General features: G+C 50.8%; 12 protein-coding genes across 12 annotated transcripts; 3 read left to right on the top strand and 9 right to left on the bottom strand.

The window, feature by feature from the left end:
* Positions 1 to 148: 148 nt before the first annotated feature.
* N7457_000042 (DUF3712 domain-containing protein) lies at positions 149 to 1,642 on the bottom strand (the record flags this gene model as incomplete). The annotated part of the gene is made up of 3 exons (XM_057171110.1): positions 149 to 834; positions 915 to 1,339; positions 1,386 to 1,642. 3 exons carry the CDS (start codon positions 1,640 to 1,642, stop codon positions 149 to 151), a joined length of 1,368 nt encoding a protein of 455 aa, XP_057035013.1.
* Positions 1,643 to 2,139: 497 nt separating this feature from the next.
* N7457_000041 (oxygenase MpaB family protein) lies at positions 2,140 to 3,039 on the top strand (the record flags this gene model as incomplete). The annotated part of the gene is made up of 1 exon (XM_057171109.1): positions 2,140 to 3,039. One exon carries the CDS (start codon positions 2,140 to 2,142, stop codon positions 3,037 to 3,039), a length of 900 nt encoding a protein of 299 aa, XP_057035012.1.
* A 206-nt stretch (positions 3,040 to 3,245) lies between these two features.
* Positions 3,246 to 3,663, bottom strand: N7457_000040 (uncharacterized protein; the record flags this gene model as incomplete). The annotated part of the gene is made up of 2 exons (XM_057171108.1): positions 3,246 to 3,296; positions 3,343 to 3,663. 2 exons carry the CDS (start codon positions 3,661 to 3,663, stop codon positions 3,246 to 3,248), a joined length of 372 nt encoding a protein of 123 aa, XP_057035011.1.
* Positions 3,664 to 4,450: 787 nt separating this feature from the next.
* N7457_000039 (uncharacterized protein) lies at positions 4,451 to 5,059 on the bottom strand (the record flags this gene model as incomplete). The annotated part of the gene is made up of 3 exons (XM_057171107.1): positions 4,451 to 4,632; positions 4,690 to 4,898; positions 4,950 to 5,059. The coding sequence occupies 3 exons, from the start codon at positions 5,057 to 5,059 to the stop codon at positions 4,451 to 4,453; spliced, it is 501 nt and encodes a 166-aa protein (XP_057035010.1).
* A 745-nt stretch (positions 5,060 to 5,804) lies between these two features.
* Positions 5,805 to 6,403, bottom strand: N7457_000038 (uncharacterized protein; the record flags this gene model as incomplete). Its single annotated transcript, XM_057171106.1, has 2 exons — positions 5,805 to 6,236; positions 6,296 to 6,403. The coding sequence occupies 2 exons, from the start codon at positions 6,401 to 6,403 to the stop codon at positions 5,805 to 5,807; spliced, it is 540 nt and encodes a 179-aa protein (XP_057035009.1).
* A 717-nt stretch (positions 6,404 to 7,120) lies between these two features.
* N7457_000037 (indoleamine 2,3-dioxygenase) lies at positions 7,121 to 8,624 on the bottom strand (the record flags this gene model as incomplete). Its single annotated transcript, XM_057171105.1, has 2 exons — positions 7,121 to 8,275; positions 8,334 to 8,624. 2 exons carry the CDS (start codon positions 8,622 to 8,624, stop codon positions 7,121 to 7,123), a joined length of 1,446 nt encoding a protein of 481 aa, XP_057035008.1.
* A 1,439-nt stretch (positions 8,625 to 10,063) lies between these two features.
* Positions 10,064 to 11,924, bottom strand: N7457_000036 (uncharacterized protein; the record flags this gene model as incomplete). The annotated part of the gene is made up of 8 exons (XM_057171104.1): positions 10,064 to 10,200; positions 10,255 to 10,347; positions 10,409 to 10,506; positions 10,573 to 10,703; positions 10,773 to 11,048; positions 11,105 to 11,221; positions 11,279 to 11,357; positions 11,407 to 11,924. The coding sequence occupies 8 exons, from the start codon at positions 11,922 to 11,924 to the stop codon at positions 10,064 to 10,066; spliced, it is 1,449 nt and encodes a 482-aa protein (XP_057035007.1).
* Positions 11,925 to 12,391: 467 nt separating this feature from the next.
* On the bottom strand, positions 12,392 to 14,155 carry N7457_000035 (IscS subfamily cysteine desulfurase; the record flags this gene model as incomplete). The annotated part of the gene is made up of 2 exons (XM_057171103.1): positions 12,392 to 12,814; positions 13,055 to 14,155. 2 exons carry the CDS (start codon positions 14,153 to 14,155, stop codon positions 12,392 to 12,394), a joined length of 1,524 nt encoding a protein of 507 aa, XP_057035006.1.
* An 823-nt stretch (positions 14,156 to 14,978) lies between these two features.
* Positions 14,979 to 16,335, top strand: N7457_000034 (amphiphysin; the record flags this gene model as incomplete). Its single annotated transcript, XM_057171102.1, has 2 exons — positions 14,979 to 16,263; positions 16,313 to 16,335. 2 exons carry the CDS (start codon positions 14,979 to 14,981, stop codon positions 16,333 to 16,335), a joined length of 1,308 nt encoding a protein of 435 aa, XP_057035005.1.
* A 544-nt stretch (positions 16,336 to 16,879) lies between these two features.
* preB (alpha-factor pheromone receptor STE2) lies at positions 16,880 to 18,022 on the bottom strand (the record flags this gene model as incomplete). Its single annotated transcript, XM_057171101.1, has 1 exon — positions 16,880 to 18,022. The coding sequence occupies one exon, from the start codon at positions 18,020 to 18,022 to the stop codon at positions 16,880 to 16,882; it is 1,143 nt and encodes a 380-aa protein (XP_057035004.1).
* Positions 18,023 to 19,187: 1,165 nt separating this feature from the next.
* N7457_000032 (uncharacterized protein) lies at positions 19,188 to 21,117 on the top strand (the record flags this gene model as incomplete). Its single annotated transcript, XM_057171100.1, has 5 exons — positions 19,188 to 19,238; positions 19,286 to 19,394; positions 19,450 to 19,688; positions 19,745 to 19,882; positions 19,945 to 21,117. The coding sequence occupies 5 exons, from the start codon at positions 19,188 to 19,190 to the stop codon at positions 21,115 to 21,117; spliced, it is 1,710 nt and encodes a 569-aa protein (XP_057035003.1).
* An 896-nt stretch (positions 21,118 to 22,013) lies between these two features.
* On the bottom strand, positions 22,014 to 23,213 carry N7457_000031 (uncharacterized protein; the record flags this gene model as incomplete). Its single annotated transcript, XM_057171099.1, has 1 exon — positions 22,014 to 23,213. One exon carries the CDS (start codon positions 23,211 to 23,213, stop codon positions 22,014 to 22,016), a length of 1,200 nt encoding a protein of 399 aa, XP_057035002.1.
* Positions 23,214 to 23,914: the final 701 nt, after the last annotated feature.

Here is a 23,914-nt window from a genome sequence, read left to right as displayed (position 1 = left end):
AAGTATCGCCTAGGCATCAATGGGCGAAATTCTCGCTATCATGTACGAAGTACTAGCGGAACCCGGGGATGTTCATAAGAAAAGGAAACGTGAGTGCAGAAAACAAATGGAGCTAACATCCTCAACTGTGAAATTCCCTTCCAGCAGCTCACAGCTTCATGTACAACCCGGCCAGACTGTCTATGATCGAGTCCCGTTTGGTCGGGTGTATGTCGCGGAACATATCACGCGCCTCGAGGTCCTTGACCTTCGATGCGAGATCGGAGCCGTCGGAGGACGCGCTGTCGTCGCTGTCATCACTGCGCTTTGTGCCGCTCTTAAGTGTGGCGAGTAGATCGCTCGTCTCGCCATTAGAGCCAAGCATATCACTGACGGTCTGGTTGCCGCTGAGAAGGTTGTGGAGAGTGTTCTTGAGTAGATCGGCAATTGCCACATCAGCCGTCAGCGTTACCTGTTTCATTGCATTGGTGTAGTATGGCACCAGTTCCCCCTTCCAGTGGATGGATCGAGTCACTGTATCCAATTTTAAGTTGCCAGTTTTGAGCGCGGAGGCCTGCGACGCGAGCACTGGACGGAGTTTCTTGAGCATGGTGCCTATGTCAAGGATTCCAGCTAGAGGGAAGGTGTTGTTGCCTGGTTTGAGGGTGACATCCTCGAGGGTCACATTTCCAAGGACGATGTCACCGCTTTTCACGTCGAGCAGGATGTCGCCGATATCGAGTGTCAGCACTGAGGGATTGGGAAGCGTGGCATTGCCAACCAGATTGGTGCCGTCTTCGCGGGATGCAACCAGTCCAGTGTCGGAGATTGTAAATCCTTTGAATTTGTTCAATACTAGAAGGGAGTTAGCTCTTATTATTCACGCGATTCGTCTGCTTCTTCTTCTTCTTCTTCTTTTTTCCTGCATTGCTTACCTGGTGATACGATGTCCTTGTCCATGGTGACCTTGGACTTCAGCTTACCCAAGTATGAGTTGGTCGTTCCTTTGACTGCCAGTGCGGTTTCTTTCTCAAACACGACATTATTCACATATGCTTGCCAGGAGGTCGCATTCAGCAGTGGTGTCTCGACATCGGTCACGCCCAAGCTGCTGTTGCCCTTGATGACTTTGCCGTCAATATGAGCCTGGCCCCATGCATTGCTTACGCCGGCGTCGGGAACATACAGATCCAATGTGATCGGATCAATTCGTACTGGTAGTGCGATCTTAAGGTCCAATTTGGACACCAGGGTCAATGCAATCTTGTCCGGTCGCGGGTTTAAGACGGACGCATTGACCAATACTAATTTGGATTTGTTGACAACCATCTGGGATATGGCAGGAATGATCACCAAGAATCTGGCCAGTCAGTGGATTATCGTCTTGCATATCGGCATCTACTCACAGGATGGGCAAGAAAATGGCCAGGAAGATGATCGTCACCAAGAGATGCAGACACCAGAATCGCTTCCAGTGTCGCTGTAGCTTCTCTCTTTTCTTCAGTTTCCTCGTCTCCAACGACATCCCCCCGACCGATTCGACGTGGGCGAGCTGAGCGCCTTCGTCGACATTTTTGGAGACCAGTGGGCCACGATGAATGCCGAGGGTGTATCTGGCATTTTCTGAGCTCAGATATGCTGGTGTATCGGTATTCTGGCCCATGATCGCAAGCAACACACTCTTGACACATCCAAGTTCGGGAGAAGAGGGTTTCCGCGTATATGTAGTTGGTGTCTGAGGGAACAGACCCTCTGGTGCTCATTGCCATATGCGAATCCAGGGCTCCCAGACTTCGGACTGTGTCCATCCTCCGTATGGAGACCCCAGTGGACTCACCAGAAAGGAAAACCAAGGAGAAAGCGGGTTCGTGTCGGAGCAGCATTGCTTCCTTCGGTGAAAATGACGCAAAAGAAGGAGGGATCAGCACCACAGGAAATGGCGATCTACTGCTAACCGCGGCTTATTCCCAAGAGAAGCGAGACTATTCACATGGGCTGAGATGATCGACACCACTACCTCCTCTGAGCACGACCCCCGTATTCGGGAGTTGTTGTCGGGGTTTTGCGGGGGACTTTCTGGGGTTTGCTGTTGGGATATTTTTGAACTGGGATCTCTTCTTTTTTTTTTTGAGATGATATCTCGTCTTTCATCTTCTCAGCATGTCTTCTACTTCGTCCCCAATAGAGGATAAGTCCGTTGAAGCCCTGAAAGATGGCCCCGATGCGACCGCTTCCCAGATCACCAATGACTCAGGCCGTCTCCATGCTCTGGAGCAGCTAGAAGTCCTGCCCAAGATGCTCCGGGAGGGTATTCTTTTCGCAGGATCGGGTGCTGCGCTGCTGTTGCAAGCTGCCATGCCCGGCATCCGGGATGCAGGTTCCAACGAGGGTGGACACAAAGAACTAGCCAGAGAGCTCATCGAAGCCCTCCAGGCCAACATCAGCTATATCTCGTGTCTGGTCTTCGGCACCCGGGACGAGCGGAAGGCTCTCATTCACCTCCTGCAGAGTGGAAATTCGCCCTTACTCGGCAGCAGTCGCTCGAACCGCTTCGCCGAATACCCACGGCTGCAGCTGTGGATGGCAGCGACTCTGTACGCCACTGCCACCGACTTCTATCAGCGTATCTATGGCCGCGTTGACTACGCCAGTGCCGAGCGTGCGTACAGCGAGTTTACCCTGCTCCTGAACTGTATGGGTATACCTGCGGGTACTTGGCCTGAGTCTCGTCAGGATTTCTGGTCTTACTGGGATCATCAGGTCTCGCAGTTGACCGCCTCGTCCGATGCGGCGCAGTTCGAACACGATCTGCACGAGAGTCACGATATGCCGCGCTGGGTGCAGTCTATAAAGCCCTTCTTGCGCGTGACCACTATCGAGATGCTGCCTCCACGTTTGCGTGAGGCCTACGGTCTACGCTCGACGGCTGCTACCCGTGCGCTGTATCGCACCTGGATGGGTTTCTCGGTTGCCGTGTATCCGGCGATGCCGAATAAGTGGCGGGCGTATCCTTTGAGGTTTTACCAGGGTCGGCTGAAGGGCAAGTTGAATGTGGTTTGATGTGTTTGTGGTCTACAGGGCTTGTTGCTGCATATACCCGCTCGTTATGAGAAAGGTGAAATTGTTAACGTTGCGTATACTTAGGTGGAGGTCCCATTTATTGAGATTCGAGTATATATCCCTCCGGAGAATTAGAAGATTGGAAGATTTAAAGTATGCAATAAGAGATAAAATAATAGTTCGTGATTCATTCAGCCTTTCTTCATTTACAGTGAACCTAGCACGCCCCCCAGAAGCTTGGAAACATCCTCGATCAACTAGCATGCGTTAGTATGTCCTCACAGAATGAAAGATGACACGTACCGGTGTAGCATCCCCAATGAGGGTGGTTGTGTTATCAACAAAGCTCTTGGTCAACAGGCTGTGGGCATTCGTCAAGATATCACCGATGACATCCATGTTGTCGGGAGCCAGTAGCTTAGCTCCTCCATCCAGGATCGTCTGCAGCTTCTTGATATTCTCCGAGGTCAAGAGATCCTGAACACCGTTCAGAAGATCGGGCAGTGCCTCCAGGAGACCGCTGCTGGCCGGCTCAGGTGCAGCGACCGGGTTGGGACGAGGCTCAGGGGAGGCCAGGGCCAATTGAGCAAGGGCCAGAGGGAAGAGCATCCGAGAGAAACGCATGATGGGTTAATTATCGATTGTCGCTGGGATAAAAGAGGCGAAGAAAGAAAGAACCAATCTTCCAGTACCTTATAAGCAACGTTCCATCTACACTTCCCCTCGATCTGGACCTATGAGATTAGGAGATCAAGGCGACTGCCCGAGGCCGTTAGAAGTTCCGACCGATTGACACGACGATGTGCGGCAAATATGATTCTGGCCGAGGAACAAACAGACCAGAGCCATGTGAGAGAGAGCGAAAGGAATCGATGGCCAACCAGAATGGCCAATCGACGACTCGGAAGAAACTCGACTGACAAGAGGCTAAAGCCCCGCCCCCGGAGGTCTTCCCCCAGACGTCGTGTTTTCAGGGAAGATCGTCGTTGGGCTGATCACCTCCCTTTCCTGGACAATTGAGTCGGGATGCTCGCTTGTCGAGATTTTCGCAATTTTGCGATCATCTGGCCATAACTTGGACCTCTCGAATGTATCGGAGAAGAGGTTCGGTTGGGTAGAGATCGCCGAGTGTCTCTGATCAAGCATTTCACGCCCAGGCACTTAAGAGGGGCTTTGGTGCCACCTCGTCATGAGCCTGTAGAGCTCCATGTTAATTCGATCTCTTCGCAATGCCGAGAGACAGCATGTGCTTAATGCAACGGGAGATCCATTTTCAACGGATATCGTTTCTCTGCCGTATAGATCTACTAGAATTTGGTATATGGCACTCGAAGACATTCTTGAATTTCTTAAATTGAGACATATCTTGTCATAGTCATCTACTACATCGCAATGCATGTGGATCCTCTGCTCACAGAGCTAGTGCAAGTCCAAGCACTCCTAGCGCCCCCATCGCCGACACCGTCAGACCCGTGGCCTGTGCCGCTGCATCGGTAGATGAACTCGAGCTTGCTCGCCCGGACTCGGAGTTGCCATCGGTCGCCGTCGCCGTCGCTGCTGTGTTTGCAGCTGTAGCTTTGGAATCTGCCAGCCCTGTGGTGGCTGTCAATGCACCGCCGGAGATCTACGATTTAACCACCGACATGTAACTCTTGACGCCGGATGGGAGAGCGCTATACCACGCTGGAGTCGAGCCAGCCTTGAACTGACTGGCGAGGGCACTGCGCTCCGGTGGATTAATCAGTTCCCAAACGACAGATACTGGCACGACGGACAGAATCTCAGGAATGAGCGACTTGGGCGGCGGAGAGATGTTGCCGAAGTTCGCGCTGGCAGTCTGGCTGGCTACCAGGTGCTCTCTAAAATAGCATTAGTGAATTGTAACAATCTTGGAGCGAGCATTGAATTACAGCGCGCTCGTGATTGCGACAAGGTCGATGCCGTTGTCCGTAGTCGCTCGCCGATGATGTTCAGCACCACAGGCTGTTGCGAAAACAAGTAAAACTGCGGTAAACTTCATTCTATTGAATAGAAAGAAAGAATTGCCTGGTTGTTTCACACGAACGGGGGCACTCCGGAGTATATCAAATGCTTAATGCCTCTTGGCCCTCGATCCACACCCCGGGCCCTTGTCTCTCCGCACCGAAAGCGAGCAATATAGGGCATTGTAGATCTAGGCGATCAACCTCGGGCTCAACGGAATCAGATGTCAGAGGGAACCCCCTGCCCCTAGCACAATGCGTCTGATTCTCGGACAATTTGCCCAGATCCTTGGTGGGGGAGATGTGTGTAGTCGTTGGAAATGGATCTTCTGTAGATCGATGGGAATTTCACTTCAAAATTCAGCGTTAGATTCATGGCAGGTACAATATCATTTTCATCAGTAAGAAAAGACACATGTAGTACCGTAAAGGGGCCAGGGAATGTAGAAAGCGCATAGATCTGGCCGTGACTCAAAGCCGTCCTCACTACTTACATGGTATATAGTGGCACCTTGGTAGGTTAGTGGCACCTTGGTAGGTCGACGGCCGTCCCGTTCAAGTCAAGAGGCAATGATCCGATATTTTGCATTAAAGTAGACATCATACAATCACATTGTACGGCAACTGCATCTACATCATACAGATTACAACACTGAAGTAAACAAAGTACAAGTCATAACGTGGCATCAATTTGGATATCGTAGCAAGGCCATCGTAAAATCGTGGTAGTAAAACAGTCTGAGAGAAGTCAAACCAGGAAGCGTGAACCCATCCAAGACAAACTCAGACACCGCCCTTCTTGGCCATATCGGCCTCAGCACCGCGCTGACGGACCTTTCCCTCGTCGTGCATATCACGGTACTTCTCTTCCTCAACGCGGTCACCAGTGACCGCGGCACCAACAGATCCAAGAGCACCGTGGGCGCGGTTCTGAATGCCCTCACCCCAGTCCTTGAGCTGGCCCTTGGCTTCCTGTTCCTTGCCCGCAGCATTTTGTTCGGCTCCGGTGCGGCGAAGGGACTCATTGCCAATTAGATTGCCAATGGACTCCTTAGCTGACCCGACGGTTTGATCCCACGATCCGGTGTCGCGCTTAGGATCGTCTCTGGCAACGGCGCCGGTGTTTGGGTCGGCAGAGAAGGGACCCAACTTGGCGGTTGTGTGGGAGGCTTCTTTCTTGGCTTGGCCTTCTTCTTGCTTGGCTTCACCCTTCATCTGGGATGAGTTAGCGACGAGGTATGAGGTTTGATGGGGTGCAGGTTATGGATGCCTACCTGGGTGGAAGAGTCGCCTGTCACAGTGCCCATGGCACGCTGAGCAAGACCGGTGGCCTGGTCAAGGTAAGACTGGCCCGTGGAAGCGTTGTTATTTCCTTCAGACATGATGGAATGTGAGTAAAGATATTGTAGAATAGATGGTAGACGGTAGATGATAGAGAATCTTTCAGAGATGGTTGGCGAAGATGTGAAGTAGAAGTTGACTCAGGAGATTTCCCCCTTTATATATCTAATGCGATCATCCTTGTACCAGCCACATGGTTCCAGGGCATTCTCCAGCAATCTCATCAGTGAAGCTTTTACTTCCAAGCTTTGCCCTGGTCAGCACTTTGGATCGAAATGGTCATGATAAACTACGTCATGCCATGATGTCATATCACGTGGATACCACGAGATTCGGGGTGGACACGAATGACGTTGTGGGTTCTTTGTCTGGCAAGTTCAGAGATGAACTGCGTCATGTTAAACTCAGTGGGCTCGGTTGGGCGCATCGATCTACACGAGAAGGGGGTGCGAAGCTTCGAGTGCAGTATGTAAAATAAGCACTAGTAGCTTGGTGAACGCTATATCTCTGAGGTCTTCTCTGGGGTCTACTAAAATATCAAGATGGTTGGATGAAACAAGTATCATAAAATCCAGTTGATGGAGTATGCAAGGTTGTTAAGAAGCATTGTGTGCGCCAAAAATCGAAAACGTCCCCAAACACCAAGTCGCCAAGTCGCTGTGTACAACGGAAATTCCCCATGCAATGCCACGCTAGAAACAGAAACAAAGGATCAATGCAGAAACAAATCTGATGTTTGTAACAGGGATGCATGAAATCTACCAGTGGCAAATACCACCCTCGCTCTCATCCGCCGTCCATGTACCACAGAGGCCAACAACCTCCAGGTGCCCATCGGGTTGCTCGCCGACTGTGCTCAGCGAGGCAACAGACTTTTCTGCGGGACCGTTGCGCAGCAGCCGTCGTGCCCATGCATCGATAGCAGGCTCTCCAGTCTCGTCTCGAGCTTGCTTGAGAAAAGGAATGAGTGCGGTGCCGCCGGTACCGCGTAACTTCTTCTTGTCAGTCGGCACAGCGGTTGCAAGATTAGTTGCCAATGGGCGGCTCGCAGAGGAAGTCTGAGAAGACTGGCGCGCTCCGCGGGACTGCACGATGATGTAGCGTGACACCATGGTAATATGCTTGTCACGCAGAACGCGCAGCATGGCTAGACAAGCATCATAGGCAATACGTAAGGCGGAATCTCCACGTCGTGCCTCGACGAAAGCGCGGATATTGGCTACCGACTCGACTTGCTCGAGGAATCGCCGGTGCGGGCCAGGCATATAAGTGCGCATCTCGTGGATGAAGCTGTTTCGGGATTTGATGGCATCTCCAGTGCTGGTTTGTTCTTTGTCATTCCGAGTTGTGCCGGTTGGTCGGTGTTCCACTCCGAGCACAATGTCGAAGAATTGAATCAGTGAGCTTTGAGCATTGCTGCCCCCGCCATACTGCCGGTATTCGGCGTTGTGGCCGTCATCGTACAGCAGCCCATTTGGCAACCCAGCATCAGACATGTTTTTACTTCCAGCAAGGTATGGGCGAATGCGATTATAGAAGACATATGGGTCGCAATTGTCATACATTCTCTGCAGCAGTGTGCTGGTTTCATCGATGGTCTCTGCCAGTCGCTGCAGGCACTCCGTTACAACCGTACTCTTCTCCGCACGGGCAGCCGTGATTGCTCGCAGCATCAGGGGGATAGAAGAGGCCCCACGTGCTTCCATGGCGACCGAAATAAGGTAGAACCATTGTTCGTCTAGGGATCCCGTGAATGTTTGTAGACAAGCTAGGTTGTCTAGCTCGGTGGCTGCTTCGTCGGACAGGATTGGCTTGTAGTTCCAAAGACAGACTCCAGCGTAGGTTGCAACGGGGGGCACCTCCAGCCGTTCAGAGACCTCGAACAAGGGCACTGTAAGTTGAGGAGGAATCCTCTTTTCCAAAATTAGCACACTCCCTTGGCAAATAATTGAGAATCGGATGGATATATACCTCTGCCGGACGATCACCACCCCAGACATACCCATGCAGCATGAAGATAAGCACGACATATGCGCGACGCCACTCCGCCTCCGTCTGTAGATATGAGGTGGAAAGTGTGGGGAGATGCTCCACCGTTGACCGCAGACGTTTGCTCAATATCAGCGCCTGGAGATTCCCAACGATCATCTCCCACTTTGCATAATAGGAATCTGGGAGCACCTCAAGTGGTATCTCGGGGGACAGGAACCCATAGTCGGAGGTGATTCCAAACTCGACGGCATTCGGTACGGGAGGCAACATGATGATAGCGAGGGGGGGGTTCAAAGAGGATCGGAGTTTAAGAACGATTCGAAGAGATTAATCTTCCTTCACAAGGCGAGATAGTTCTCGACTGCCGAATGATGAGCTTCGGATCTCTATCCCGGGAGTCACCGGGTGTTCAGCTTTCAAGGTCTAGCTAAGGGCCATTCGATGGAAATGATAGATGATAAAATAAACCGAGACCGAGGGAAGTCGGGGGAAAGTATCCCTGTAAAAGGAGAACAGAATGGATTATAAATAGTCAGGACTGACAAAATAGATAGAACCGCTAGAACCGCCAGGAACGACCTTGGCCGATCCAAAAGGCGAATTATACGGATGAAGACGGAAGAGAAGGATAGAAGGACCGGAGCTTCAACGAATAAACGTCAGGCCAAGGGCGTAACAGTGGCAAGAGGCTATTCGACCTGCTAAATGGGTGTAGAGTTTTAAAGCACGTAATTTCACCGGGCATCCCTGGACGGCAAGTGTCCATTTCTCCTCCGTAAGCAAATCGGAGTTGGCTGAGAAGAATAATAGAGTTGACGACTCCGACATAGGAAGCCATGGGAATGTTTTAGAGGACCCCGGGGGTCTTTTAAAGAGGCGGACCAGAGGAAGACGGGGAGAGCGCCAGTAATGCAGAGCGTCATGGGTGCATTTTATACGGCTATACTATCAAACACGGGGCTGCCAAGAAGGACTGGGTGCATCCGCGAGGCCTCTGCAGTGGAGACTCATTAAGCGAGTTGGAACTGAGTGCGAAACAGAGGGCCTAAGCCATCCCTATCCGGCTGACAACGGGTGTGAAGGAGGGGAGTGAGGCATTTTCGGGCCTTTTCGCTTAACTTGGCTTCAAATTCGCTTCACTCACGCTGCTCCAGATCTTCAACGTTGATCTGTCAGGTACGGAGTCTTAATCTATGACCCCGCTTTCTACCTGCAATGTATGCGGTATGCGGTATGCGGTATGCTGTATGATGTATGCGATATGCGATATGCGGTATGCGGTATGCTGTATGCATGTTGTGCTTGCCCTCTATATCTCCGTGCCCATTCTCCGGTGTCCTCGTCGGAATGCCTATTTATTTAGACTTGGATGCCTGAGAGACGAGGCGTCCAGCTGACAAATGGCTTATGTAATGGCGAATTAATCCACATTAAATTCCCGATTCGACATGCCGAGGTCCAGGTCTCTAAAACACATACGTTCTGACAATCAAACTACATGTAGGTATGTGCACAGGGGCGAGGAGAAATAGCATACTTAGATAAGACAGGATCGTATAGTGAGCCTACTCCGTACCTAGGTAGAAAACAAACGGCTCATAACTCACATCGAGGAACTAGACCTTTACAATAGCTATCCCACGAGGTGGACGAGGTGAATTCTGCCTTGATCGAATTATTGAGTGCGAGATTGATCAAGGTTGGTTCTATCAATCATGAGCAACATGAGCTTGACCAAAGAACAAAAAGAATATGAGAAGGGCAGACTGACGGTGGAAGCTAAACTTGGGCCATCCATATTTGCTCAATCCCGTGCAAGGGTTCTTAGCGAACGCAACCCAGGCTCCTAGGAAATCGGTCAGCCTAAACAGAACCTGATATTGGTATTGGAAGCTTATACCCTGGATGTACTTGCTGGCTTCAACTACTCTGGTGGACGGTGGAATTCCTGTACTGGACAGGTTGTAGTTCCCAAACACAAGAGGTATCTCGGCTATTGTCGTATGGTCAAACAATGGGCAACGAAAGTGGCTTCTTATATTGCTTGGTCTTACACCCATGGTATGCTCCGAGCCATGGAACGGGACTGAGATTGGTGAAATTCCCGTGGTAGAGATACCTCCATGTGGGCACATTCTGATCCACACGAATCCTACATCAAGGTTAGACAAGAGGCAGCACCGAGAAGTACGAATATTCAGATTGCTGATGTGCGGACCTCGTAGATTTCTGAAGGGGACAGTTATATCCTAGTTGGCCTTGCTCATAGAGTGCTGTTTCATTGACTGAACTCTGACTCAAAGGCACAAAAGCTGAATATTCGCGTTCATTACTCCCTGCTAACGTTGGCTAAGCGTTATGGTCAGTCCGGGGAAACTAGAATAAGACGGTGCATTTGAATGTAAAAAACATACATACCAGAAAGGCTAGCTTTCCCTTTTTAGCCCTGGCAGCATGGTCAGAAAAGACGAGGTGGTTGTCTTCGATAGGATAGAAGTTATAGTTTCCCTGGGCTCTTGTTCGCACAATCTTCATAGCTGGCACTTGTCTCATGCACTGAAGAGACTTGGATCCAGTACCACACCCAAGAGTAGCAGATAGCTTATTCCAGTTCTGATGGTCAGGGTGCGTAATCAGTAACGAAACGGTCCCTGAGTGAAGCGCAAGTGCGCTGACAAGAGGAGCGTCGGGATACTATCAGATATCAATCCATATGTCGATATGTACCAACAGAGAAGCAAGATGCTTACTGCATATGAAATTATATCAGCTGAAGAAGCCCCAGCAGATTGACCAAAGAGAAGAATCTTCTCGGGATCCCCGCCGAATTTGACGATATTTTTACGAACCCACTTGATCGCTAACCGCTAGATCCATATTCAGTTCATGGTGGCAACTCCACACGACACCTCCTCAAAATTTACCTGGTCCAGTATGCCAAGGTTCTGTTTCAAAGGGTCGATTCCCGGTGCATTAGGAAACCCGAACACATTGAGCCGATAGCTCACCAGATATTAGCTATTTGGATCACAAAAACTAAACACCCACTCACTTGAAGGTAACGACGATGATATCGTCATTCTCCTGAACCAGGTTGGTGCCATCGTAGTAGACAATCGACCCAGATCCTGAGCCATAACCTCCTCCATGAACAAACAGCATAACTGCCGCTTTTTGAGGCGCCCTCATATGGCCCCGATGCTTAATAGCAGGTGCCCAGATGTTCATATAAAGGCAATCTTCAGACATGGTGCCCGAATCCCAGATCTTATACGGCAGAATACTGTAAATCGACTCGTTTGAGTACGTATGGACTTGCGGACACGAACGACCGAAGGAAGATGCATCGATGGAGCTGGGTGATTTGGCGCGTGGTGGTTCCCAGCGCAATTCGCGGATTGGAGGCTCAGCATATGGAATCCCAAGAAAGGCTCGCACGGTCTGCGCAGAATTATTGTAGATTCCCTTCAACGTGCCGGAAGAGGTGACGACTCGAAGCTCAGGGGACGACTGGCCGGCTAGGGCAGCTGTATGGCCACCGAACACGCACAGGAGGAGGAATGAATGCATCGTATAGGTGTTCCTGTTCACCAAATAGTTATCTCTTTGCGACCAACACAATCGTTTTATAGAATAATAACCCTGGTGTGCCACGAACAGACTCTCGGCAGATAAACGGTTTTAAGTTGTGGTGCATTGCCAATGCGTGCAATGAGAGACCAAGCTCACAATCGGATCCGTATAACGCTTCAATCACGCTGTTCTTTACAGTTACTTGGTTCTTTCATCTTACCAAGCCCAAGGGCTAGTGCTTATGGTCGTAGGAAATGTAAATTTTGAGTGTGAAGCTTCTTTCAAGGGCGAGGCCAATGACACATACGCTTGCCCCTCGGGACTGAGAGCGAAGTACTACACAGTAATCGGGTAGAGAGTAGTAAATTGCGAGGTGATTATTCTCAATCTGTACAAATCTGATGTTGTTACACTTCAACGCCGTCCCTTGTAGGCATTTTTGTCGAAAACGAATATTAATATGATCAATGTTGGCTCCATTCGATCGTGTTCAGATCAATTCCTTCCTGCACCAACTCCCAAAGAGGGCTGAGTTCACGCAAGAAAGAGACACGGGCCTGGACAGCCTTGAGAACGTAGTCAATTTCCTCGTCGGAGGTGAAGCGACCGATACCGAAACGGATACTGCTGTGTGCACTCTCGTCGCTGCTACCCAAGGCGCGCAACACGTAGCTAGGCTCCAGTGAGGCGGAGGTACACGCACTGCCAGATGACAGCGCAATGTCCTTCAACGCCATCAGCAGGGACTCACCCTCAACGTAGGCGAATGAGATGTTCACGCAGCCGGGATAGTGGTGCTCAGGGTCACCGTTCAGGGTTGTGTGTTCCATGGCCAGGAGTCCCTCGCTCAGACGCTTTGACAGGCGCTCGATGTGCTTGGTGTCGTACTATTTGACCAGCCTGTCAGCATGTAATTTCGCAAAACCAATACTAAATTGAAAATGACCGGTCTCCCAACTCGCCGTCCATGTGATTTACAAGATGAAAGTTGAACACCATGGCCAAAAAAACAAGAAGAAAAAAAAGAAAAAACACAGGCGAGTATCCAAAGTCTCCAAAAAGGTCGATGACGTTGCACAGTCATTGTGATAAGGACGAGGGAAGGGGGAGTGGTTTAGGTTGCTTACCTCCATGTCTTTAGCGGCAAGTCGGCAAGCCTCGCCGAAGCCCACCACCAAATGAGGGGCCAGAGTGCCACTGCGCAGACCTCGCTCCTGTCCTCCACCAGTAATAAGAGGATCAAGACGAACACGTGGGCGACGGCGCACAAAGCAGGCACCAATACCCTTGGGGCCGTAGATCTTGTGGCTGGAAATCGACATCAAATCGATGTTCAACTTGTTGACATCCAATGGAATCTTTCCGACAGCCTGTGCGCCATCAGTGTGGAAAAAGACCTTCTTGGACCGGCAGAGGCGACCAATCTCCTCCATTGGCTGAATAACGCCGATCTCGTTGTTGACGGCCATGACACTGACAATGCAAGTCTCGGGGCGCATAGCGGCCTCAAGGTCCGACATGCGAATCAAACCGTTGCTCTGTACCGGCAAGTAGGTGACCTCGAACCCTTCATCCTGCAAGTGTCGGCAGCTGTCGAGCACACACTTGTGCTCGGTTTGAGTAGTGATGATGTGGTTTTTCTTTCCCGAGCGGCCAAAGAACCGCGCCACACCCTTCAGACTCATGTTGTTGCTCTCCGTCGCACCGCTTGTGAAAATAATCTCCTTGGGATCAGCCCCAATCAGTTTAGCGATGTGCTCGCGAGCCTCCTCAACTCCCTTCTCTGATTCCCAGCCGTAGGCGTGTGTGCGTGAGTGTGGGTTTCCATAGATTCCGGTGAGGTAAGGAAGCATGGCATCTAGCACCCGGGGATCGAGCGGTGTGGTGGCTTGCATATCGAGGTAGATGGGCCGAGTGCCCTGGTCCATGACGGTAGCCTGCTTCAGAATACCGGCCGAAGGGCTCATGGCGGCGTCACCAGAGGTTGCCGAGCCTGGCAGGTTCACATCCTGAGGTGCAACACCGGACTGTTTCATAAATGACTTTTGTTCATCTTTGATCGCTGTCTCGACATTCACCTGAGCTTGGCCGACTTTGGTGCCGGAGACATAGGACCGAGTACCGCGCAGGCTGGTGGCGAACACTCGAGGAGCCCGGGTACCGTAGGTTGAAAGGCGCCTGGAGAAGGCCGAGGCTTGTCTCCAAGCAGCAGGAGCAGCGCTTGTCATTATGAAGATGATATGCGATACCTTGGTAGTGGGATGAAGAAGAAGGATCACCCCGACTTTTTGTTATCATCGCACTGACTAAAGCATCTCGGGATTTTCCCAATCAGGTTTATCCGAGATGCCTGAGGCCGAACCGGAGGTATGAGCTTTCCCGGGCTTTTCCATGCGCTGCCGGTTGGTCTTCAGCGTCAGTCTCCTACTTTTTATTCCACCTAGGACTGATTTCATGTCGTTTGTGCCTCTACAAGATCCTCTGGATCTACTCCGTACTCTCCAGTATACCCATCAGTCAATCGCAGAAGTGTTTGCCAATTGACACCCCGCACACCGAACGGAGATAATGGCGCACCCAATTATAACGAGCGGACTGGGGTCTTTAATTTGACGAACGGTTCTTGCAAGTCTCGGGTAAGGCTGCCGTGGCCAGAGAGCAGATCGGAGGATCGGGATATGAATCTCCTGCCTCTGGGAATCTATAGAGTCCGAAGCATGTATCCGTACGGCGTACTCCGTAGCACATCGACATCGACAGTCGACACGGAGGAATCCTGGCGCCTGGTCCAATCTCATGCGCCACATGATCGTAAGGCAGAACGGACCAAATAGGCCGTCCGAGTGTCCGTAGCATAAAAGCGTCCCTTAAAAGCGTCCCTTAAAAAGTGCCTAATGCAGTGTACAGCCACGCTTCTCCATCTCGAGTCGAGTCTTATGTCATTGAAAAGGTTGGGTTCCAAGGAAAAAGCTCATTCCTCTCCCCGCCCTTGGCACTTTCTCTCCTCTCTCACTACTTGGTCTTCCCCCTCATATCCTCGACTCTTCCAAGATGAGTTTCAAAGGCTTTCAGAAGAGCCTTGTACGTGCGCCACAACAGTTCAAGGCCAAATTCAACATCGGTGTGCACACCAAGGATGCAGTCTATAGTGATGCCGAGCGTCGCTTCGATGAGCTTGAGAAAGAGACCAAGAAGCTCCATGACGAATCGAAGAAGTACTTTACGGCCATTAATGGTGAGTCCGGTGTCCCGCTGACACGTGCCTCACGCCTCATGCTGACCCTCGCAGGCATGTTGAGCCACCAAATCGAGTTCTCCAAAGCAGTCGCCGAAATCTACAAGCCAATCTCCGGTCGCGCATCCGATCCTAACTCCTACCAGTTCGAAGGGAATGCAGAAGGTATCCAGGCCTGCGAAGAATATGAAGTGGTTGTCCGGGAATTGCAAGAGGCGCTGGCCCCGGAGCTCGAGATGATCGACAGCCGCATCATCAGCCCTGCCGACCAGCTGCTCGAGGTGATCAAGGTCATCCGAAAAGTTGCCGTCAAGCGCGACCACAAACAGCTGGACTTTGACCGCCATAATGCCACGCTGAAGAAGCTAGAAGAAAAGAAAGATAAATCACTCAAGGACGAAAAGGCACTATACAAAGCCGAGAATGATGTGGAGCAGTCTACCCAGGAATTCAACTATTACAACGATTTACTCAAGGATGAACTGCCCAAGTTGTTTGCCCTTGAAGCCGAGTTCATCCGCCCGCTCTTCCAGTCCTTCTATTATATGCAACTCAATGTCTTCTACACTCTGCATGATCGCATGCAGGCCTTGAACATCAGCTATTTCAACCTGCAACTCGATGTCGAGGAGGCCTTTGAACAGAAGCGCGGCAATATTCAGGAACAAGCCGAGGCTCTGACCATCGTACACTTCAAGACGCAGGGCGTCCGCCGCTCTGGGTCCAAATTCAACCCCTTGGGCAAGGGTGCCGACAGCAAGGGAGCCGACACCAAGGGCATCATCGGCCGCGGCCGTTCCAGCTCCACTGCCACCGAAGATAATCCTCCACCACCTTATTCGTCTGCCGGCATCAGCCCCAGTCCGACAGGCAGTTTCTCTGCCGCCGCCAAAGGCAAGCCTGCTCCACCTCCCCCACGAGCGAAGCCATCCCACCTCAGTAAGCAAGTCGAGACTGTCACCGCTCTTTACGACTACGAAGCCCAGGCACATGGTGATCTCGGATTCTCTGCTGGTGATATTATCGAGATTATCCAGCGTACCGATAATACAAATGAATGGTGGACTGGGCGAATTGCAGGCCGGGAGGGCCAATTTCCTGGTAAGTTTTCAATTCGTAGGTCACAGAGCATTGCTAACACTCAACCCAGCCAACTATGTGCAATTGAATTAGCCTTGAGCATCATTAACTTTCCAGCTTTTTTTTTTCTGGCGCACATGCGATTCTGAACATAGAGCGTTTGGCTTGTAAATAATTTCTGTCTTTCACTTTTGTTGTATTGCTAATTCATTTGACTCGCCTCATTTCCTTTTTGCTATGTTTTGGTAGATCGGCTGGATTCCATGCACACATTTCACCCCCCGTTCTACATTCTGCTCCTTTCTTTAGCCTTGGGGGCACCATTTGAACTTCATGGCAGTATCAACTCCTCGATATAGATCTCTTTCAATGAAGAACGAGAGAAGAAACTTTTCTAGTTCCCGCAGGCTTATGGATCTATGGTACTTCCAGCACCTACTACGATTGAATACAAGGGACAATCTTGAGAGCAGCGAAAAAAAACGCATTTTGTTTAGCATTAAGATTTAGCTTGTAATCGAAGGCACGAGGATGGCTGGGGGAGTGTGCAAAGAATTGTACACGAATAGGGTTCTGGCTAGGATTCTGTACATGGGAATCGAGGAGATCAACCTTGAAGTGCTAAGCATTGTGCCTATCACACTATCGATTTGCTCTTTTGAACTCGGTCAATCGTGACATCGTGGTCAACTGAGATCCCATAGAAGGCATCGGTGTCCCGTGAGCTTGGGGAACCCTTGCTCATACTGTGATCCGAGTAGCATAGGGTTTGTGCACCAGCCATGGTAGACAGGCTCGTCGGGCTATCCTTAGTGGAACTCAGTGTACTATCAGCACCACCGGCAAGAGCCCGCCACAAATTGCGGCGAGGGGCAGTTTGGCTTCCCGGGCGACGCGAATGCTCGAGGGCGGCGCCGGCCCAGATCGACGAGAGTGGTAGGGAGATGACCACCAAGGTCACAACGTTGGAAGGCAGCTCAGGTACGACAACATAGTACTGCATGATTGAGAAGATGGCTGGGATCACCATGGTCTGGCAGCCCATGACGAAGATGACTTTCATTGGACCAAACTCGCGCACTCCGAGTCGGTGGCGCTGTTTGATGGCGAATCCGAGCTTGGTGACGAAGGTAACGCAGAAAAAGCAGATGCTAATAGTCAGGCAGATGTTGGTTGCACTTTCTATCCACCAAGCATGAGACACATGGCTCAGTGACATGATGGCACTGCAATTCTCAACCATCCACGCGAAGCGGAATCCAATTGGCACCAGTGCTATCAGAATAGATAGCACCAAAATGATGTGTCGGTATCTGCGAGGTATTGTAGAGCAAACCACGTGGACTTGGATCACAAGCGAAACTTCAATGCAAACGATGACGAGGGTAGTAAAAATGACCGCCACAATTGAAATGGCATATGCACTCGTTGGCACGGATGAATAGTCGCCGGAGACGTATGGGTACACCTGTTCAAATCTTGTGGAAAAATGGATGACTTGGAAAAGCAGACGTATGCTGTTCAGGAACAACGCCATGCCGTTTAAGATAAACACAGATGAACGGCGCTTGTCGGAATGGGTCAACAGCAGTAGAATCACCAGCAAGGTGAGCGACGCCCCGAATTGGCAGCCGTAGTTAATGCACGCCCGGACATTGTACATAACGAAGGCATCCAGCGCTGCTACTGATACTTCGAGTTCAAACCCATCCCGGTGGCGGAAGGTGACGTTCTGCTGGAATGGATCGAACGAGGGATTTGGAGTTGGTGTCGCCGCCATGGCTTCAAGATGGGATCTTTGGCAGAAGAAATTGCAAAGCAGATCACATAGATGATTCTGAAATCTGGCCAAGAGGATTCATGGCAGTGATCGAGGATGAGGTCTGTTTTTAAAGGCTGAACACTTGTAGAAAGAAAGAAAAATCTATATACTATAGAGAATCAGTAGAATCAAGAGAATCAGGAGAATCAGGGTGAATGCTCAGCTTCACGGAAGCCGAGACAGACAATATGAGGGCAATGGATAATAATAAGCGAAGAATCGAGGGGATTCAAATCATAATGTTGGCCTACATTGTGAGGATGGAACCCTTTGAAAGAACAATGTTAAGGAGATGGGAAGAACAATATTAAGAAGCGAGACAAAGGATGTGTCCCGGCCACAGTGACGGCTGCATGAGATCGCCAGGATAGGCTTCGATCCAATGAATATGACTGGCCGGTTTGTAAAATTGGCTGCTTTCTTTGTCTCGGATGGTTGGCAATACAGGCCCCAATTCAAGGGTCTCAAGGGTCTCCAGGATCTCAAGGATGCCACTTCTCGAGGTCCTGAGAGGTTTGCTGAGGTTTAATGAGACATGAGTCTCTGGTCATAGGTTATTATTTGGCGCATCTGTCTTGTGTCTCGAGAAAGCATGAGATGGTCCCTGTGGTGATATTGGCAGGGAGAGGTAAAGAGGTAAAGAGGTAAAGAGGTGAAGAGGTGAAGAGGTGAAGTGGTGAGGGAGTGACCCCAACCCTGGTCCTTCGCTAGATCAGGATGACTCCCAACTTTTTATTTTTTGATGCTTCTGCAGTCGTATTTCTGCATGTTACTGCATATCTATATATGTACCTAGGTAGGTAATCTATGGGTTTATGCAGGATTGGAATGAATTTTGAGCGCTGGTCCCTCTTCAATTCGTCGATAATATATACCTAGGTACATACTATGTCGCTATAGAAATATCGAAAGGATCTTCTTCTGCAGCGGTCATACTAGATATGCATCAGTGATTGCCACAAATGATCAGAATCAAAGAGATCTTCACCATTGACTCAATCTCGTATACCGCGCTCAAGTACCTGTCGGTCCATGGAGGTACATATCAAAAGGCACCTCGCCAAGAAAGCTGCGGGGAAGTGCGGAGGGAACATCAGTCAACTCTCTTCCATCATTGCTCGCCATGGCGGTCCCCCAAAGGACACTCAACTGGCTCTACAGTGTCCTGTCTAAGGTTTGTCGCTGGAAATCCCTGAAAGAAGCTCCAGGCTAACTTCCCAGGATCATTACGATCCACAACAGACCTACCGCGACCCAAACCGGGCCTACCACGATGTTGCCAATGCGCTCGCCCAGTACCCTTCGCTCTCTCCTCGAACAGATGTCTACAGTGAGTGACTAAACCTATACACTGGCCCTTCTAATTCTGACTCATTGTGTGGTAGCCTATGAAACAGGATTCTCCGCCCTTCTCCTGCACCTCGTGGGCACATTGCCAGTGACTTTCCGAGGAACAACATATCGATTTCCCATTGCGCTTTGGATTCCGAATACATACCCACGCGAGCCTCCGATTGTATATGTGACTCCGACACAAGGAATGACGGTCCGGGTTGGGCAACATGTATCGCTGGAAGGACAGGTGTTTCATCACTATCTGGCACACTGGGCCGAAGCATGGGATGTCAGTGTTCGCTGCTAATACCTTGGATGCCCGATCGCTGACCCTGATGGCTACAGAGATCTACCATTGTCGACCTTCTTTCTATTCTTCAAGATGTATTTGCCAAAGAACCCCCTGTCCGGTATAAACAACAAATGCCACAGCCTCCGCCCGAAGCAGCACCGACACCCCCGCCATTACCCCCCTTCCACCAGGTGTCGGATCTTCTATAAGACAAGCTCCAACTCTGTCTGCGCAATCTCGCGGCCAAAATCAGGTGCCGCCTCCGCCTCCGCCGAAGCCAGGGGCAGCTAGTGAGCATCAGCAGCAACAACAACCACACCCGGCTGGTCAATATCGATCTCCCCCGCCGCTGCCTCCACTACCACCCAAAGAGCAAAAGCCTCGTCCACCATCCTCGGCTACACAGGTTTTCAGCCCGGGAGTTCACTCATACCAACAATATGCGCCTCCAGGTCAGACTGGGACACCGATGAGCAGCCCTCGTCCCTCAACACACCCACTAATCCATCAGTCAGCGGGGCAGTCAATATTACCTCAGGCGGTCCAAGGCCAAGCGCAATATTATAGACCAAATGGCGCTCCGGCTCCGTATACAACTGATTCTACCTCATCCAGCCAGTTCCCTTCCCAGGCGGGTCCCGCGGGGGGCAACTTGCCTACACAGTCGCAACCCGCTTATCACCCACCCCAACCACCGTCTGGCCATCCATATCCTCAACATTCTCCATACCCATCTGACTACCCCCGTCCCACCCCCATAGTCCCTGTGACGGCTGAGACACCGGACTTTCTCACTTCGCCATTTGAGGTCGAGCTGCCATCAATCGCACCCGCAGGACCGGCGCCTCCAATCCCACCTAACCCAGAGAAAGATGCACTGCTCCATGCCGTGTCCCAGACGCTGGCAGAAACACTCCGTGCCAACGCCGCACAGTCCGACACAGCAGCACAATCCCTAGTCTCGCAATCACGATCCTTGCATGCCGCTATGGCCACGCTACAGGGGGAGGTCTCGGCGCTCAATGGTCTCCACGCAACTCTCCAGTCCAATACTACTGTTTTACAGCAGTCCATTCATCGTGCTGACGCGACTATCGCCGATGCACAGTCTCGCGCTACCTCTGTCTCCACCGCTGGCACTTCTTCAACCCCCGCTGCTCCTGGCGATCTCCCATCCGGACTGCCTCCAATTGATGATGTCCTGGTCGCCCCTACTGTGGTGGGGAAACAATTGTATGATCTGGTCGCCGAAGAACAAGGCATACAGCAAGCTCTTTATGCACTTCAGGCTGCGCTAGTCCGGGGTGTCATTGGTGTGGACTCCTGGTCGCGGCATACACGTAGTTTGGCTCGTGAAGCCCTTCTCAAGCGGGCACTGATTCGTAAGATCGGCCGTGGAATGGGGTTGGAAGAGACAGCGATGTGATCATGGCAGCTGATATCATTGTTGACTGGATTTTGTGGTTGTAGATACCCTTTCAACTTTTTTAATACTACAAAATAGCTAGGTCATATCAAGCTCTTCCTTTCCTGCCTTCTACCGAGTCCACCTTTTTTTTTTCTCTTTCGTCTTTCGTTTACTAAAATCTACCTAGTACAGCAGAGTACAGTGTTGTCTACATGTATACAATTCCAATTCGTGCTGCTCTTGTGGTATTCATCATTCTACATTTGGTGTCTATGAGCTATGTATAATTCCAAGCTTGGACGTCAAACATATACTATCTGAAAAAGTGACACGGAGCGACCTCGGGAAGATACCACTAACATGATACCTATGTATACAGAGAGAAACAATTAACAATCTCATATTAGGTATCTCTTAGTGCCGAACGGCTCTACATCATAAACAAAGAATACTATGTAGGCGCAGGGTGAGTAGATCGCATCCGAACCATGTCCCCAATATCCTTCACCCAAGACTGACCTTGAGCGGTCCAATTGCGAGCATGGTACATGTAGCTTTCGATTTACATTAATCTTCTTTACGAACGGTTCTAGTACACCTAAGTAGAGGGTCCTAGTCGTCCAGAAAGAGGAATAAGGAGATAGGAAGTGTTGTCCTCGAAGATGGGATATACTCGATGACCATGGCAAATTTAAATATACACATATAGGCACAATAATTCAAAATCATACCAATGAGAGAATAGATTCAATCGACAGTCTCATCTTGGTGCCAACACTCGCTGTACACGGCATCCAAGGGAATGTTCCAAAAACATGGCAAAGTACAAAAAGCCGTCGCAGGCTGCATACATACAAAGAATCAAAGTTGAAAATCACAAGAAACCAATTGCGCCCAGTCGGTCCCAGACCCACTTATTTCACCTCATTCGCGTCCGAAAATGGACTTTCAACCCGTGCGGGTGGTGTGCGTGTGGAGTTATGCCCATCGCTCAAACCGGAAGATCGACGTGCGTCACTTTGACGATGCGAGGAACCACTCTCCAGCTTGGCAGTGGATGATGGATATGTATCATCTTCGTCCGATGAGGACCCCACGAATGTGGAGGCGTTGTGGCCAAATTGGTCGCCAGTAGTGGCCGATGCCGCTCGGTTGGTGTTATTGCTTTTACTGTGCTCGGAGAGCACCTCGACACAGTTGACCGCGGGGGGAGGGATTGTTTCCTTCTTCTTCATCGAGGGACCACGCACCATGACTGGCTTGGCTGTCATACTGCGCGCCACACACGAACTGTTGCCCTTAACGGCCTCCGCCCGGGCAAGTTGCGCAGGGGTGATGGCCGGGACAGCGGGTGCATCCGCAGGAGTAATTGTGACAGTGACAGGAGAGTCATCTCCAGGGGCGTTTTGTCCGGCTCCTCCGTTATGGATACTGACCACGGCTGCACGAGAGCGCTGGATCTGCTGCGCAGGTATGGCACTGACAATGGCATCGTTGCGGTAGATAGTGGTAGCCACACTGCTACGAAAAGTGGGGGAGAGGCTCTGGTGGCCGGTAGTGGTTGTCCATGAAGAATCACGCAGGTCACCCGGCATGAAGAAGTGTTGATCAGGTGTCGCACCGGGCAGCGGGGGAACTGGAGGCACGAGGGTGGCGGGAGTCTCTGGCGGAGAGCGGTTGGTGACACCGGGAATGTAGGCGATTTGAATAACGTTGGAAGCACGAGTGAGAACCGTGGATGCGATGGACTGGCGTTCACTGCGAGCGGCTGCAAATGAATCGTTCTTCTCTGCCTCCTGGCGTTCCAGGCGCTCCAGGCGCTTCTTTCGGATGACGAACCACCATATCAAAAACACAATGACGGCGATGGCAGCCACACCACCAACGACACCACCCGCAATGGCGCCAGTATCGGTGCCACCATCATCTGAAGGTTTAGAGCCCGTGGAAACACATTTCGTGGTTGCGCATTCATCGCAGCTCGGAGCGGTCATGGTACATATTGATCCATCGGGACAGGCGGGACAGGCGGGAGAAGAGGTTTCGCATTGTTTGCAACGCTTGAAGAGGGAGCGGGCGGGAGAAAAGGCGGAATCGACGGGCTCAGAAAACATGACGGGCGAGGTAAAATGGGACAAAGAAAAGAGGGAAAAGAGAAGATAATATCGACAAAGCCGGTCAACGGCAGGTATTGCGTAAAGTTAAAGTCAAATGAGTGTGGTATGCTCGGTCGGCGTCAAGTCGTGAGCGTCAGGATATCATCAAAGCCACAACGTGGGCAGTAGCGGAAAACGAGTGTTGTGTGTGATATGAGGGTCAAGATGTGAGGGTTAGGCGATGATCATGGTCTTTGAAATGGTTCAGACACTCAACAGCGAATGTAAATGTCGAAGACGGTCGGGATAGGGGGTCGGTTTGTTGACGTTGGTCCGACGTACATTCGCCGGATAAAATCGACTCACAAACCACAGCCGTGGGAAAAGACGTGTGAAAAAAGGAAGACGGAGAAGTGAGAGACAGCAAGAATGTTGAATGGAGTCGAAGAGACACGGGGGGAGAGGAGGATTGGGGTGCAAGTCACGGGCCAGCACAGCCTTTGGTTCCACGGGTCAGACACGGGGTAGTCAGGGACACAATTCTAGTCGAGCATACCTATATGTACTCGGTAGCCCTAGAGGTCTCAATGGGTGGAGAGAATCGAGTGATATTGTAGATATGAGATCTAGAGGGGTTTTCTTCCGATATCTAATTGAGATCTATGGTCTTTAATATATCAGATTGTTTCATCCCATGTTCACCTTGCTTGAGGAAAAGG

Source organism: Penicillium paradoxum, assembly GCF_028828445.1.
Source record: "Penicillium paradoxum strain IBT 22861 chromosome Unknown utg000002l_segment0_segment0, whole genome shotgun sequence".
NCBI lineage: Eukaryota > Fungi > Ascomycota > Eurotiomycetes > Eurotiales > Aspergillaceae > Penicillium > Penicillium paradoxum.
The sequence above is the reverse complement of the archived record's forward strand: the minus strand, read 5'-3'. Positions and strand labels throughout refer to the sequence as shown.